Source organism: Dermacentor silvarum, chromosome 8 (assembly GCF_013339745.2).
Source record: "Dermacentor silvarum isolate Dsil-2018 chromosome 8, BIME_Dsil_1.4, whole genome shotgun sequence".
NCBI lineage: Eukaryota > Metazoa > Arthropoda > Arachnida > Ixodida > Ixodidae > Dermacentor > Dermacentor silvarum.
This window is the reverse complement of record NC_051161.1, coordinates 62,981,968-62,998,134: the sequence shown is the minus strand read 5'-3', so window position 1 is coordinate 62,998,134 and position 16,167 is coordinate 62,981,968. Positions and strand designations below refer to the sequence as shown.

The 16,167-nt window shown below is 49.2% G+C and overlaps 1 protein-coding gene across 2 annotated transcripts in view; it reads left to right on the top strand.

The window, feature by feature from the left end:
• The window catches only part of LOC119461323 (metabotropic glutamate receptor 5-like), a 390,655-nt gene that overhangs the window by 262,917 nt on the left and 111,571 nt on the right, over nucleotides 1-16,167 (top strand). For both annotated transcript variants that reach the window (XM_037722591.2, XM_037722590.2), the window contains one exon: nucleotides 243-432. In XM_037722591.2, coding sequence (XP_037578519.1) covers nucleotides 243-432 — 190 coding nt within the window. The remainder of the gene's footprint in view (nucleotides 1-242; nucleotides 433-16,167) is intronic.

Genomic DNA, 16,167 nt, shown 5'->3' with positions numbered 1-16,167 from the left:
GTTGCCGGCATGTATGCAGAAGGTTTTAACGGGAAGTTCTCACGCACCAGCACTTGTTTCATTGTGGTAGCTGTGGCACCATGATTACAGGGGCGACGTTATTCACTCCTCCTCTTTTCACGTGATTATGCGAACGAACAATCTATTCTTAACATTAACTCATCTTGTACGCCATTCTAAAACGAAAGAAAGAATAGTGATGACTCTTTTCTCTCCTCTTTTTTTCTCTCGGATGGTTGCAGGTTCAGAACCTGCTGCAGCTGTTCAACATCCCGCAGATCGGCTACTCGGCCACATCGCGGCAGCTGAGCAACAAGCAATTCTTCAAGTACTTCCTGCGCGTGGTACCTTCCGACCAGTACCAGTCGCAGATGATGGTCGATACGCTGCTCATGTACAACTGGACGTACATCTCGACCGTTAACACAGAAGGTCAGTGTTCGTCGCATTTCTCTCTTCCAGCGCTGCTGCATTCTTGAAAGAACCGCCCATTCCTTGTCCTATATATATCAATAACGACGTAAATGTGCGATTCCTTCTAGATTCCATCAGTAACCTCCAAACATTTAAAATAACGAAGAACCTGGAAAGCAATGTAGTACACTTATTTTGCACTTGTCCTGCAAACGTGTGAGAATGGCTGAAGCTGGTCTCTTCGATCCCACACGTCGACAGCGGACCAACGTCAGATGACGTTGTTTGGACTTTCGGCCTGATGCAAGCAGATCAGCTGTAATCATAAGGGCAGCTCTGGCCTTTTTACGAGCCACTGAACTATGTACGCGTCTGTAAAGATGCTGGAGCTTAGTGCACTTGGATGTAAAAATCGAGAGAAAAACTGTAGGGACCAGAGATGCCGCTATTTTTTCTTTCTTCGCAGCCTAGGCTTAATGGCTGAAATCAAGTGGTACTGCCTACGTGTGCCTGTTTGACCAGAGTCATGCAATAAGACAATTTCATGTTGCACGTACGGTTGTGCTAGAAGAAACTAACTTTTTTCTTTTTTGTTGATGCCGTTGTTTCTAGACTTGCTCTCGGCTGTACACTCTGTCTCTCCTTCGTCATCATCACTCATCGTTCTTTTTCTTTCCCTTTCCCTTTCTCCAGTGCAAAATATCACGCTAGAGAAAGCTGTAGCTTAGGCCGACCTCTCTGCTTTTCCATTAAAAAAATGTAAGCAGCTTGCACTAGTGGTGCAAGGCTGGAATAAACAGCGGAGCTGGTGATCGACCCAGCTTCTTCCAGGTTTTACTAGGCTTGGCGTGTTTAGCAGCAGCGTCTTCGGCGCGATCATCCGGATTAGCACGCAATCGCCGCATTCGTTCTCGGCTGACGGCACGGCGAGCGTCCAGCTAAGCGGCTTCTTCGGCAGTCTTGTACTTCTTCGGCCGTCTCATGTTGCATTTACTCAGTGCGAAGTCTACGAGAGTTGTGTGTGGCTCCGTCGCGGTGGCATGATCTTTATAATCAGGGTGACGTAATGACCAAGCTTCACAAACTTCGCGCTTATATCAAGAATATGTTACTTCACAAAGTGTTGTCATGACTAAGCAAAGCGAGAATTGCGGCGCGAAGCAATGACATGGCTGGGCGAAGCTGGGTGTGTGATTGCTAGGTGACCGCATTGAGGGAGCGGGTCTGCTGGAACGCGGTGTCCGCACTGGAACGCGGTGGAAAGCGGTGTCGGTGTTGCAAGCTGCGCTATGAAACGTGCAGTGACGTCATCGCTGGCGCAGCGGCGGAGGAGCGTTGCCGGAGCCAGGAGAAGCGAGGCGCAGCTGTGGCAGGTGGTTGCTAGGCAACGCGCAGTGACGTCTTGTCTAGGCGAGTTCTTGCGAACGCTATGCGTGGAAATGAAAAGCTTAAAAAGCTCCGCTGTTAAAAAAAAATCCCCCAGTCTTTCTGTTTTTCTCTCTGCAAAGGAAGTTAAGAATCCTGAAACAGACCACAGAAAGATATACGGCCAGGGTAATGTTTAAAGATACAAAGATGGACAAAGAAAACTTGAGTACAGCTCATACTTTAATCTGTACTAACAGCAGGAAGTAGAGGTGCACAGGTGGCGTAATGCCTCGAGCAAATAATCGTGTATTCATAAGAGTGCCAGAATATGTGTCATGGAAGGAAAGTAGTAACGCATTAGAGGGTGGCGGTAGGTATCATGGGGTTATTAGATAAAGATTGGGCTTGGCCTGTGTCGCCTAATAAAAATACATAGCGGTCTCCATGCCAACCAGAGCTACGGACTATGAGGGACAAGGCTCGGCCTTAAGGTGCTTCTCCCCTAAAGTGTCGCAGTTTCACCCGAAAGGCGAAGCATCAATTGCGATAGTAAATTAGTAGATAGCTATACCGAGTAAGGATAGTAGTTTTATCAGCTGTGTAAACTTGGACATGCAGCAGCACCAGCAACGCGCAGAACTGTTGTTGACGCCGTCGGTGTTTTGTCCGCGTTCGCTCCGAACGCGCGCTGCGTTGGTGACTGTTGCCGGTGTCTCTGGGGGTGGCTGAGAGGTTTTAGACGAGATCAGAACCGGACACTTGTCGAGCAGGGTCGGAAGTCTTTACCACCTTCTCGCCTCGCAACGTTTTATTGCGATAGCAATTATATGTACACTAAGGCGACGTTTAGCTGCGGCACCAAATGCGTATTTATATAAAAACGTTGGGAGGCGAGAAGGTGGTAAAGACTTCCGACGCTGGTCGACGAGTTTGCCGTTCTGATCTCGTCGAAAAACTCCGAGCCGCGCCCAGTAAAGCGCCCAGAGGTCCTGGCAACAGTCACAAACGCCGCGCGCGTTCGGTGCGAACGCGGGCAAAATGGCGACGGCGTCGACAACATTTCTGCGCGTTGCTGGCGCTGCTGCATGTCCAAGTTTATACAGATGATAAAACTACTATCCTTACTCCGTATAGCTCTCTACTAGGTTGCTATCGCAATTGATGCTTTGCCTTTTGGGTGAAACTGTGACAATTTTACTGCGATAGCAATTATATGAAAACTCTAAAGCGGATTTCTGCCGTCGGCGTCGCCTTCGCCGTTGCCGTGAGGTTCCGTATGACGTCAACGGCGATGAAATCTTCGCCGCACTCTGGACGCTGTATGTGCGAGTGAAAGGGCGCGAGGGACGCGCGCTTTCACGGTGAGCGAACGGACGTCGGAGAGCAAACGCGCGTTCTATGCCGTGCTCCCGAAGGGCTGCAGAATTTTTATTGCGATAACAATTATATGGACACTCAAAAGCAGATTTCTGCTGTCGCCGTCGCCGTGAGGTTCCGTATAACGTCAATGGAGATGAAATCGTCGCCGAGCGCCGCCGAATGCTGTATGTGCGAGTGAAAAGGCGCGAGGGACGCGCTCTTTCACGGGGAGTGAACGCACGGCGGAGAACAAACGCGCGTTCTGCGCCGTGCTTCCTTAAGGGCTGCAGAAGTAAGCGTCTATTTCCTCCTTTACAATCACCATATATGTAGAGCAAACGCGCCTTCTTCCGATGTGCGAGAGGCCGTGGGGGAGGGGGGGGGAGGGGGAGGGAAGGGAGGCGACGTTTAGCTGCGGCACCAAGTGCCTATTTATATCAGAGGCTCCGGCAACAGTCACCAACGCCGCACGCATTTTGAGCGAACGCGGACAAAACGCCGACGGCGTCGACAACAGTTCTGCGCGTTGCCGGTGCTGCTGCATGTCCAAGTTTATACAGCTGATAAAGCTAATATCATTACTCCGTGTAGCTCTCTACAAATTTGCTATCGCAATTGATGCTTCGCCTTTCAGGTGAAACTGCGACAACTTTTTTTATATAAATACGCATTTGGTCCTGCAGTTAAATGTCGTCTCCTCTCCCTTCCTGCCGTCCCACCACGGCCTTTCGCGCGATGAAAGAAGTCGCGTTTGCTCTATATATATATGGTGATTGTAAAGGAGGAAAAAAGTTGTCGCAGTTTCACCTGAAAGGCGAAGCATCAATTGCGATAGCAAACTTGTAGAGAGCTATACGGAGTAATGATATTAGCTTTATCAGCTGTATAAACTTGGACATGCAGCAGCATCGGCAACACGCAGAACTGTTGTCGACGCCATCGGCGTTTTGCCCGCGTTCGCTCAAAATGCGTGCGGCGTTGGTGACTGTTGCCGGAGCCTCTGATATAAATAGGCACTGCGTGCCGCAGCTAAACGTCGCCTCCCTTCCCTCCCCCTCCCCCACGGCCTCTCGCTCGTCGGAAGAAGGCGCGTTTGCTCTACATACATGGTGATTGTGAAGGAGAACAGAGACGCCTACTTCTGCAGCCCTTAAGCGAGCACAGCGCAGAACGCGCGTTTGTTCTCCGCTGTGCGTTCACTCCCCGTGAAAGACGCGCCCCTCGCGCCCTTTCACTCGCACATACAGCGTTCGGCGCGCGGCGACGATTTCTTCTCCAAATGACGTCATACGGAACCTCACGGCGACGGCGACGGCGACGCCGACGGCAGAAATCTGCTTTTGAGTGTCCATATAATTGCTATCGCAATAAAAATGACAGCAGATCCACGAGGTGAATGATGATGAGTGGGCGAAGCTCCGGAGGGAATCATCGGATCTCCCGCTTAAGGGGACGCTAGCACAAACGCGTTAGAAACGTGCAGTACTCTCTAGTAACGGGGAGCGGCCACAGCGTCTTACGCAGCCATTTACACATGCCGGAACGTGCACCGCGTTTGCCGACGCCATCACATGACTGCTGAGAGAGTATACCCCCCGTATTCATAAACGCTCCTCGACTTGAACTTGACTTGCCACCGCTTTGGGCAGCGCGTTCGATACGCGTTGAAGGTAAGGTGGAGAGGCCACAGCGTCTTACACCAGCTTCTTACACGGGCCGTAACGCGCTAGCACAAACGCGTTAGAAACGCGCTAGAAACGCGGCCGTTCGTTAATGTTGGGTATTTATAGCCATCGTGGTGCGTTTATCCATGTCCGCTTCGTGGCGTAGTGGGCTAACGCCGCGCGCTCGGAAGCGAGGGGTCCCTGGTTCGATTCCGCGCTACGGACACAGCTCCAGAATTTTTTTCTCATTTTCCTCTGACTGGTTACACACTACTACTACTACTACGACGGGGACGGAACGGGTGCCGCCAAAGGAGGAAAAAGACGCTTAGTTCTGCAGCCCTTCAGGGAGCACGGCGCAGAACGCGCGGTTACTCTCCGCCGTGCGTTCGCTCCCCGTGAAAGGACTCTTCACTCGTACATACAGCATACGGCGGGCGGCGACGATTTCCTCGCCGTTGGACGTCATACGGAACCTCACGCGACGGCGACAGCGACGACGATGACGACGGCAACGACGACGCCGACGGCAGAAATCAGCTTTGAGTGTCGATATAATTGCTATCGCAATAGAAAAGTACTACGGTTCGGCAGCCGCAGTAGCGGGCTAACTTAGGTGCATTGCGTGCGCACTTTTGCGGCTAATGCAATTTCTGGTTTTGTGAGCTTGACAACTATAAGCACTCCATTTCATACCACCGATCTAAACCATAGAAATTGCTTCTTGATGAAAAAAAACACAATAATAAAGAAAAACAGAATTAAAAAAAACTGTCAGCCCTTCCACTGGGGTAGGGAAGGAAGACTAGCGAAGCTGTACTATGGTGGGAATTATGTATTTCCAATTATGACTATTAAGATGTGATGGTGTATTTGGTTATTTGAACTATTAAAGAATGAGAAATATATATGATCCGGTGGTTTTCGTTTATTTAGTGACCACAGGGACCATGACCTTATGGTCGCTACGGTACACCGCCATAGGGTGTACGGCAAAGGTTGGCACGTTCTTCATAAACACGTCCCCAACGCCGGGCGCGTTCGGTGCGAACGCGGGCAAAACGCAACCGCCGTCGACAACAACAGTTCTCCGCGTTGCTGGTGCTGCTCCCCCCATCCCTCCCTCCCAGTCCCCCATGGCCTTTCGCGTGACGGAAGAAGTATGACGGAACAGCGTTTGCTCTCCGCCGTGCGTTCGCTCTCCGTGAAAGCGCGCGTCCTATTAGATCTTGCCGTTGAGTGCGGGAGTCGGGGGACGTCGAGGACGGACTTTGGGAATTGGAGGTTTATTTACATTATTTACAGTGATACTATACAAAATAATGAACAGTCATAGCTTGATCAACGGCCGGCAGCAAATTAGACGCTGTGGCCCGTGGCAAGAAAGGAATGTCCCTCTCCTCGATTTGTCGCTCTATTAACCCCTTCGGTCTCTCGGGGTCTCTCGGAATTCCTCCGGGTCCGTTGAGGTCCCTCGGGGTCCCGTCATTTTCCGCCAATCGTCGAGCCAGCTCAGGTGTCGTCATTTTCCTCCCCTGGTATTGGCCCGTACAAGTGCCTTCATATTAGGCCAATGGGGTCGCTCCGAGGGCTCCATTCTCCGATGGTTGATTTGCCTCCAGCGTTGCCTCCTCGCCTGTAAGCGCTCAGCTGGAGGAGACGGGATGTTTTCGGAACGACCCTGAGCCGTGCTCCCTCAAGGGCTGCAGAAGATAGCGCCAACTCTTCTTCTCCAACCCGAACCACCACCCACTCTCCAGAGCTGCAAAACCGCTTTGCTCGGGACCAAGGCCTCCTACCTGGAACCGTGCCCGCCTCCCGTTGCACTTTCGGGAAGAGTCAAGCAGGGGGAGAGACAATAGTTTGACGTGAGGCGCATGCATGAGGTGGGGGTCGCCAACCTGTCTGACGGGTCCGGTAGCGTGGTTGATGCGCCTCGGCGCACCATAATTGGAATGCGACTGCCTTGTGATGTGGTGGGGAAACTTGAGTGATTCCAGGAAAAGGGTCCGTATCTAACAGTCCCTCGCGTGGTTTCACTCGCACAAACAGAACACGGCCAAAGAGTTTTTACAGCGAAAGCTGTATATGGTTAGGCGAAACGAAAAAAACCGTTTGCCACATGTTTCGATAAACGTCTCCATTGGCTGCGCCGTCAGTTACGTCGTTCTCTACGTCGCACCCAAGCGCGCGCGCCATTAGCAGCGCGGTTAGTGACGTCGTTAGCGAACGCCTGCCCGTTGACGCTGCTCTGCCCGCAGCCTCCTCGGCTCGCCGTTGTCGCATGCGTTCGATATCTCGAGTTAGCTCGGCGTCGTGGTTAGCAGCATCCGCCCACCATTGACGCTTGCGTTGCACTAGAAGCACAAACATGCAGCCAATAATTTAGAAATGCTTCATTACAACGTCGGGATTAACCCACTGCTAAACACCGGGCCGCACGTTTCAGCTTCGCTGGTTAACCATCTGTACGGAGTGCTTTTTTCTACGAGCGGACACGACCATCGGAGACTGAGCCCTTAAAGGCTCATTCACACCGGCGACTTGAGGAGGTCGCGCGACCATTTGCGACTCGCGACCAAAAAGCGACCGAAGACGACCGATGCTCACACCGGCAAGCCCGGCTGAGCGCGACCCGTCGCAATCTCGGAAATTATCGTTCTCAGCGAGAACTCGAGGAATCTACGCACTTCCCGCGCATTTCGCTGGCACTGTTCGTTTCGCGTTCCGGCAACAGCCATGAATTTTGATTCCAGCGATGGCTGGATTTTGATTCGAGCGAAGAGGAAGACGTCGTCCCTGTGCTGATGTGCTCTGCAGTGATGTCAGCTGTGGCAGCGCGGAAGCCTCCGAAAAAAAAAAAAAGAAACGCGACGCTAGTGGGTGCGCTCATGCCCCTCCGCTCGCGTGAAGTTGCCGGACACGCAAGCCACCTCCTTCCCGAACTTTGTGCGCATGACAACAAGTATTATCGAGAGAAAGTTGTAATTTCTAGTTCGCATTGCGTGGGATTCACCTTTTTTTATCCAGCGGCCGTGATCCAACGAACGGCAGCTGGAAAAAGGGTTTGTGTTATGCTTTCTTTTCCTGCTGTTTAGCTTCCAGCGAATGCGACTGCGTACATTCGACACGTTGCTGCAACTGCTGCGTCCCAGTATCACAAGACAAGGCACCAATTACCGGCCTCTAGTCTGCATGTGGTGGCGTAGACATTGCATTTATCCGGCGTCCTCGCCGGATAAATGCAACATAACATCACTTTCGGCGCGGCGCTGATTGGTTGAGCAGCTTTGCGACCACGGTCACGCGACTGAAAAATCGAGAAGCGAGCGACTGGCCCAAAATGGTCACTTTTCGCGAAAAGCGACCATTTGCGACTTGTCGCTTTGCGACCAACTTGGTCGCCTGACCACTGTCAGTCGCCGGTGTGAATGAGCCTTAATAGCTTCGCTGTGAAAAAGGGAGCGCTGTGCTGAGCGATTACGTACAGACAAAACAGCGACACACACGAAAGAGATGACCTCAGTGGTACGCGCCTATTCCTTCCTTGCTCGCATTAATTTCTCAAAGTTGCGCTATGCTCTTCGCATAGATAACCGGCAACAACGTTAAACTCCTGCCGGACCTCGTATTTTGTTTCAGTTACACAGCCGAAAGAAGTCCCATGAAGGATGACAATTCGTTGAAGTTCTTGGCTCCCAGCTGAGAACAGTTACAATGATATATCACGTGATACAAAAAGCTGTCGTTTATTAACTTCTCTGATTTCCATCCTAGGGCTTCGCATGGCTTGAAAATTTCGTATCGCCCTGGATCAGTCGTTCGTATCGAATTTAGCTATCACAATTTTTTGCCCTAATGTCCGTAGAAGTGTGTACTTTCATCTTATCTTCCTTTTCGCGATTTGTATTCGCAACCCCAGGGCACGGATAATGTCCTTTTTGCAGGCAGTCTTCTCATCTGCGTCCTTGCGTAAACATGGCGCGAACCTTTTTACTCCCCTTCACAATTTATCTCCGAAGCCTCTTGACTCCAGGCGTTTTTACAACGTCCAAGATATGAATATGCAAAACAAGCCATTCTCTCTAAGCTTTTTAATGGAACGCGCTCTAATGGCGTCTGTGAAATCAAGAGACTGCTGTAATCGCTGTGCAGTAACGTCCCTTGGTAATTGATAGAGAGTCACATGAAGCAAAAGATGTTATGAGTTTTTTATATGACACTTATTTGCCATATTCAAAAGCTTTTTGTTTCATATAAAGCTATATGAAGTTTGTGTGGGCTGCATTAAACGATGCCCGTTGTTATTTTGCCTCTCACTTAATGCGACACTAGCCACTGTATACGAGAGCACTAAATGTTACAAAGGAACCAACAACCGCCTAGAGCGTGTCATAAGATTTTGGTGCATATGAAAAGACCATGATTAGTTGGGATGGTGCGCTGTTTAACTCTTTCCGTACCGTGCCCATTGGGTATGGTTAGCCCTCTATCGATGGTTTGAAACGCCGCTTTCGAGACCTTCCGCGCCACTCACGCACATACTATGCTATCTCATAATTTTCGTAACATTTTTTTCTTAGTAGATACAAGCGTGTCTTTACAAACTTTGTGCAATTTTGTCGCACAATCTTGATTTTAACAATTTATATCTTTTTTATAACATAAATCTCGTTAATAAAATGTTTATGCGTGAAAAGCGCATTCATTTTGCTTCCTGTTTATGTATTACATTAAATATTGAGAAAAAAAACATGTGCCGTAACATACAAAAAACACCTATTTTCCGCATGGTAGGTAAAGAGATAAGTAGGAAATATAATCTGAAATTAGCACAGAAACTCGCGAGAAACGGTATGTCACGATGCTTTAAGGCCAGGCAATAGTACAAAGGCTGTATGCTCAGCACTTCACCACAGACTATTTTGAGTAAATTATGCTGTTATTAAGTTCACCTTACTTAATACTTAACAACACAGTATTTATTTTATATAGGCGTTCGCGCTTTATTAAACGCTTATTCCGATCTAAGTCTAAGGAATGTTCACGTTTACCAGCGGCGCTGCCTTCGTAGAAACGGGTGGAGAGAGAGAGAGAGAGAGAGAGGGATATAAGGAAGCCAGGGGTGGTAACCAGTCAGGAGTCCGGCTGGCTACCCTACGCTGGGGGAAGGGAGAAGGGGAGGAGAAAGGAGAGAGAGAGGGATTAATGGTGAGGGGGGGGGTGTATGGAGACGTGCACGGACCGTACTGCATAGTCAAAGGCGCTCGTACAAACCAGACGCTCTCAGAAAGCACAAAAGTGCTTTCACTGCCTTCTGCGCCGATGATCAGTGGGGACGATGTTCTAGTATAGTCTGTTCACTCAGAGGACGATTATCTAGTTTCCTTAATGTGTTGATCATAAATTGTGTTTCTGCTTCAAATTGAGGACAGCGGCACAATAAGTGGAATAGCAGAACCTTGGTGTGTCCTACACTGCAAGGCAGCGCAGATGTGTGCTTTTGTACGCGTGCGAGTTGCGAATGAATATATCGAGTTGTGTGGTCTCCCTATGCGATAGTAATTGCCATCGACTAAATTGTGCCTTAAATAGGTACCAGCGTTGCATAAGGGGTGCTACTGGGATATCCTACCACTTGCTCCCAGGAGACAGGCAATGCGAAGAGGCCGTTGGCCGCTCGCGGCCGCCGGATGCACGAGTCTGATCTGCGCACTTTTGCGCCTTGGACTACCTGCAGTAGTCAAAGCGAACTTCAAAAAAAGAGAAAATTGAAGACGCCTCGGAAGCCCCGCACCACACTGAACTACGTGTCGAGGGTGAAAGCATCGTGTCGCTTTCGAAAACTTAGCTTTGCTTGGCTAAAAAGAACTGGGCTTGACTTGTGTGTGACCAAAGAAGCTGGGCAGGAAACAACGAAAGCACGTTGCACTTTTTGCGTAAATTATTTAACATGTCATGGAGCACGCATAGCATAGCCCCCCCCCCCCCCCCCCCCCCCCCCCTCGGCTTTATAAACAAAAGAATAATTTCGTTTTTACAGATAGGGCAGTTTGTCGTTATCTTCCCACCAGTGTCCGGGTGCAATCGCTGTCGGGCTCACCTATCGCTGTTTCCAGCATGTTTCCAGGATAGGACTTCCTGAACACAATAACGACGGCAGGTAGAGAAATTGTGATAAAATATGTTTATCGGTTGGGTGAACTCAAGGGCAACACTTGACTTCAGCCAACCAAGAGAACAGGCTGGCTTCAGGAAGGGATATTCTACGATGGATCTTATCCACGTCATCAATCAGGTAATCGAGAAATCTGTGGAGTACAATCAATCTCTCTATATGGCTTTGATAGATTATGAAAAGGCATTTGATTCAGTAGAGATACCAGCAGTCATAGAGGCATTGCATAATCAAGGGATACAGGAGGCATACGTGAATATCTTAGCAAATATCTACAATGATTCCACAGCTACCTTGGTTCTCCACAAGAAAAGTAGAAAGTTACCTATCAAGAAAGGAGGTCAGGCAAGGAGACACAATCTCTCCAATTCTATTCACTGCATGCTTAGAAGAAGTATTCACGCTCTTAGACTGGGAAGGCTTAGGAGTGAGGATCGACGGCGAATATCTCAGCAACCTTCGGTTTGCAGATGACATTGTCCTTTTCAGCAACAATGGAGACGAATTACAACAAATTATTGAGGACCTTAATCGAGAAAGTGTAAGAATTGGGTTGAAGATGAATATGCAGAAGACAAAGATAATGTTCAATAGCCTGGCAAGGGAACAAGAATTCAGGATCGCCAGTCAGCCTCTAGAGTCTGTAAAGGAGTACGTTTATCTAGGTCAATTACTCACAGGGGACCCTGATCACGATAAAGAAATTTACAGAAGAATAAAATTGGGTTGGAGTGCATACGGAAGGCATTGCCAAATCCTCACTGGGAGCTTACCACTGTCGTTGAAAAGAAAAGTGTACAATCATTGCATTCTACCGGTGCTAACATATGGGGCAGAAACTTGGAGGTTAACAAAGAAGCTCGAGAACAAGTTAAGGACCGCACAAAGAGCGATGGAACGAAAAATCTTAGGAGTAACCTTAAGAGACAGGAAGAGAGCGGTGTGGATCAGAGAACAAACGGGCGATAAATGATATTCTAGTTGACATTAAGCGGAAGAAATGGAGTTGGGCAGGCCATGTAATGCGTAGGATGGATAACCGGTGGACCATTAGGGTTACGGAATGGATACCAAGAGAAGGGAAGTGCAGTCGAGGACGGCCGAAAACCAGGTGGGATGATGAAGTTAGGAAATTCGCAGGCGCATGTTGGAATACGCTAAGCGCAAGACAGGGGTAATTGGAGATCGCAGGGAGAGGCCTTCGTCCTGCAGTGGACATAAATATAAGCTGATGATGATGATGCTTATTCTGCGTTACCACTACAGGACTGACAACTCTGACCGGTATGCATTCCGTTGCACCAAAATAAATGTGTATCATAAAAATTGGTTGCCGGTCACTTTAAGGTACCTAAGTTCGCGACATTAATGCTTCACAGCAGTTAGCTCTGGAGGCATGCCTGCCTAGCTTTATCTTAGCTGCAACCACGAACGTACTGATAGCACGCATGTTTTAGTACAGTTAGAACTGGCTTTCTAGCTTGCGTTAGCACATGCAGACTGCTCTGGTGTATAAGTCATGTCAGAGCTGAGATAACGCTCGCGCGCTGAGAGACACGTTCAGCTGTAAGTCAAAAAAAGGGACTAACTGCTGCCGTCAGCTGTTCCTAAAAGGACTGGCGTTGTCGGTAATCGGCAAAAGCCCGCTATTCATGTTGTTTTAAACCGAATCAAACAAATGAAGTAAGAAGAGAGAGAGAGAGAGAGAGAAAGAGAAATAAAGACAAGGAGGTTAGAAAGCAAGAAAGCAAGTAAGAAATAAAGTAAGAAAGCAGTTCGTGCAATACGCGGCAAACCTTGAGGCCTAAAAGACTCGCGCTTTGTACGTCTTTCATCCGGAAGTGCGCCACCAAAATAGGAAGCTATCAAGCATGATAGAAATTACTGTGGATGTCACAAAGCCGGCGTCGAGTTGGGAAACGTTGAGATAGAGCACTTTTTTCTTTTATTAAACAGAACATCTATCATTCAGCCGCTTGACAAGAGGGCAATCAACAGCGCAAAGTTGGCCGGCAAGCATTGAGTGATTAAACACATCCCCCTCAAAGTCCACCAGACGCGATTAACCAAGAGCTGCGTACTTATGGCCACTGAGAACCTCTTGATCGGTACTGTGGAAACAAACATAGCAATCAATCATCGCGAACTGCTTTAGGGTACGTGAACGCACCACGCCGAGGGTGCTTCGGCTATAGAAATTTCTAGAGACTAAAACGAGAACACCAATCCCAGTTTACCGGAAAAAAAGGAAGAATAAGAAAGAAAAAGAAAGAAAAAATGCATTTAATTTTATTCGGCGCAAGAGATGTCAGCTATGCTGCGGCAACGCAATCTGGCAACCGAAACCGGGGCAACAAGATGAGGCACCCGCCTGCTGCAGTGAAAATCCGGAGACCACTCAGCATATCCTAATCTAATGGTATCACAGAGCGAAGGTATTCATCCTGTGAGATCCGTAGGTAACGCACACCTTTCAGAAGCGCTTGGATTTCAAGTGGACGGTAACATCAGCCAACCGGCAAGCAGTCGAGATAAGCAAGAGACGTTTAGGGCACTGGTGGAAAGAGGCCGGGAACAGAGCGAAAAAGGATTAAGGAGGTGTATGTAAAACTGATAGAATGAAAAGTATGTATAGAACTCAAGCAGGCTAGGTGACAACCCGCCGTGGTTGCTCAGTGGCTATGGTGTTGGGCTGCTGAGCACGAGGTCGCGGGATCAAATCCCGGCCACGGCGGCCGCATTTCGATGGGGGCGAAATGCGAAAACACCCATGTACTGAGATTTAGGTGCACGTTAAAGAACCCCAGGTGGTCCAAATTTCCGGAGTCCCCCACTACGGCGTGCCTCATAATCAGATCGTGGTTTTGGCACGTGAAACCCCATAATTTCAATTTTCAGGCTAGGTGACTATTTATCTCCGCCGCGTTTCAAAGGGGAGTCAATAAATAACGATCATCATCATCGTAGGCGCTGACAAAAACTTGCGGCGTTACCTCAACAACTTATATCCTTCATGAAAAAAACAAAAACAAAAAAACAATTGGGTAGGTTGTATCGGAGACGCAGCCGCAGTGGGGTGGTGAAACGTCTTGTGCATGCTGCTGAGGGTGTACAGGCACAAGGGTACAGAAATGACGTAACAAAGTACTCAAGTGGCATTTATTCACGCATTACAAAGCTTACATGCCTTGAGAGAGAGAGAGAGAGAGAGAGAGAGGCAAAGGAAAGACAGGGAGGTTAACCAGAGATTATCTCCGGTTGGCTACTCTGTGCCGGGTGAGGGGGAAGGGACGAGATAGGTGAGAGAGAGAAAAGAATAGAAAAGAACAAAAGAAAAAAAAAACACCGCATATCCACGGGGTGAATGATCATGAGTGCGCGAAGCTCCGGATGGAATCATCGGTAAACCGTGAATCTTCCGTGTAATTCGCCCAGTCTCGCCGCACTAAATCGAACGATTGACTTCCACCAATGACACGCGCCATATGTGACGTCATTACTATTTTATAACAGCGGCCTTCATTATAATTGCACCATCTCCCGCTTAAGGGGACGCTAGCACAAACGCGTTAGAAACGTGCAGTACTCTCTAGTAAGGGGGAGAGGCCACAGCGTCTTACGCAGCCGTTTACACATGCCGGAACGTGCACCGCGTTTGCCGACGCCATCACATGACTGCTGAGAGAGGATAACCCCCGTATTCATAAACGCTCTTCGACTTGAACTTGACTTGCCACCGCCTTCAACGCGTTTCGAACGCGCTGCCCAAGGCGGTGGCAAGTCAAGTTCAAGTCGAGGAGCGTTTATGAATACGGGGGTAAGACGGAGAGGCCACAGCGTCTTACGCCAGCTTCTTACACGGGCCGTAACGCGCTAGCACAAACGCGTTAGAAACGTGCAGTCTTTCGTTAATGTTGGGTATTTATTGTCATCGTGGTGCGTGTGTCCATGTGCGCTTCGTGGCGTAGTGGTTAGCGCCGCGCGTTCGGAAGCGAGGGGTCCCTGGTTCGTTTCCGCGCTACGGACGCAACTTTCAAAAGGCATTGTCACGCAGTCTGCGAAGGAGTTCTAGTGTTGCACAGTGTCAACGTCCCATCCTACGTCACACAGTGTAGAGTCACAATTTGTCACTGAGTCCGATGTCTTATAAATAACGCCACATTGCCTTCAGGGCGGCTCGCACTGTTGTTCGTGTAGGCCAGTTTCCAAGGATGTTGTTCTCCGTTATTGGGCGTTTGTCCAGTTGACCTATCGTGGCTGAGATGGCTGCTCTCTGCGGGTTGAAACGAGGGCACTCACAAAGAAGGTGCGCGATTGTTTCGTTGCACCCGCAGAAGTCACAAAGTGGGCTATTGGCCATTCCGATAAGAAAGGAGTACGCATTTGAAAATGCTACTCCAAGAAGCCATAGACGGACTAGAAGTGTGCAGTCACGTCGGGGAAGGTCGGACGGATTACGGGTCCAGGGTCCAGGGCATGAAGGCGTGTACTTGTGAAATCAGATGAATTCCATTGAACGAATGTTAGATCAGGCGCAAGCGCGGAAAGTTTTTTCGCTTCATCGGGTCTCTAAAGAGCTATGACAACGCAGTTGACGCCGTCATGCATGGGAAGATCGGGCAGCTGCGTCCGCTCGATCATTGCCATGTATGCCACAGTGACTAGGCAACCACTGATATATTACACCATGTCCTTCGTCAACTATGCGATGGTGTACTTGTCTGATCTCTGCGACGAGCTGCTGATGGCGCAGTACTGAGAGTAAACTCTGGAGGGCTGCCTTGGAGTCACAAAAGATTGACCATGAATGGGGTGGTTCCTCCAGATTGAAATGAAGAGCCGCACGGAGGGCTACCAGTTCAGCATGCCTAACTTACTGAGTGGAGGTCGTTATGGTCCAATCTTCCAATCGTGCTCGCTCCCTCTCCGTAGTGGGCCTGCTGTCTTCGTAGGGGGCCCGCTGTCCCTCTGTCTTGCTGGCCGAGTCTTTTTACGCCATTTCAGGACACTACGTGTCCAACGCAGGGGCGCCATACCCGAGAAACCGTCAAATTTCCGCGACAAATTGCACACTTGTAGGCCTTATACCTCTTGATGAGCACAGGTTCGAGTTTGTTGGCTTATACTTGATTTGACAGAGTGAGTTCTCTCAAACGCGACCACTCCATGACACGTTTACACATG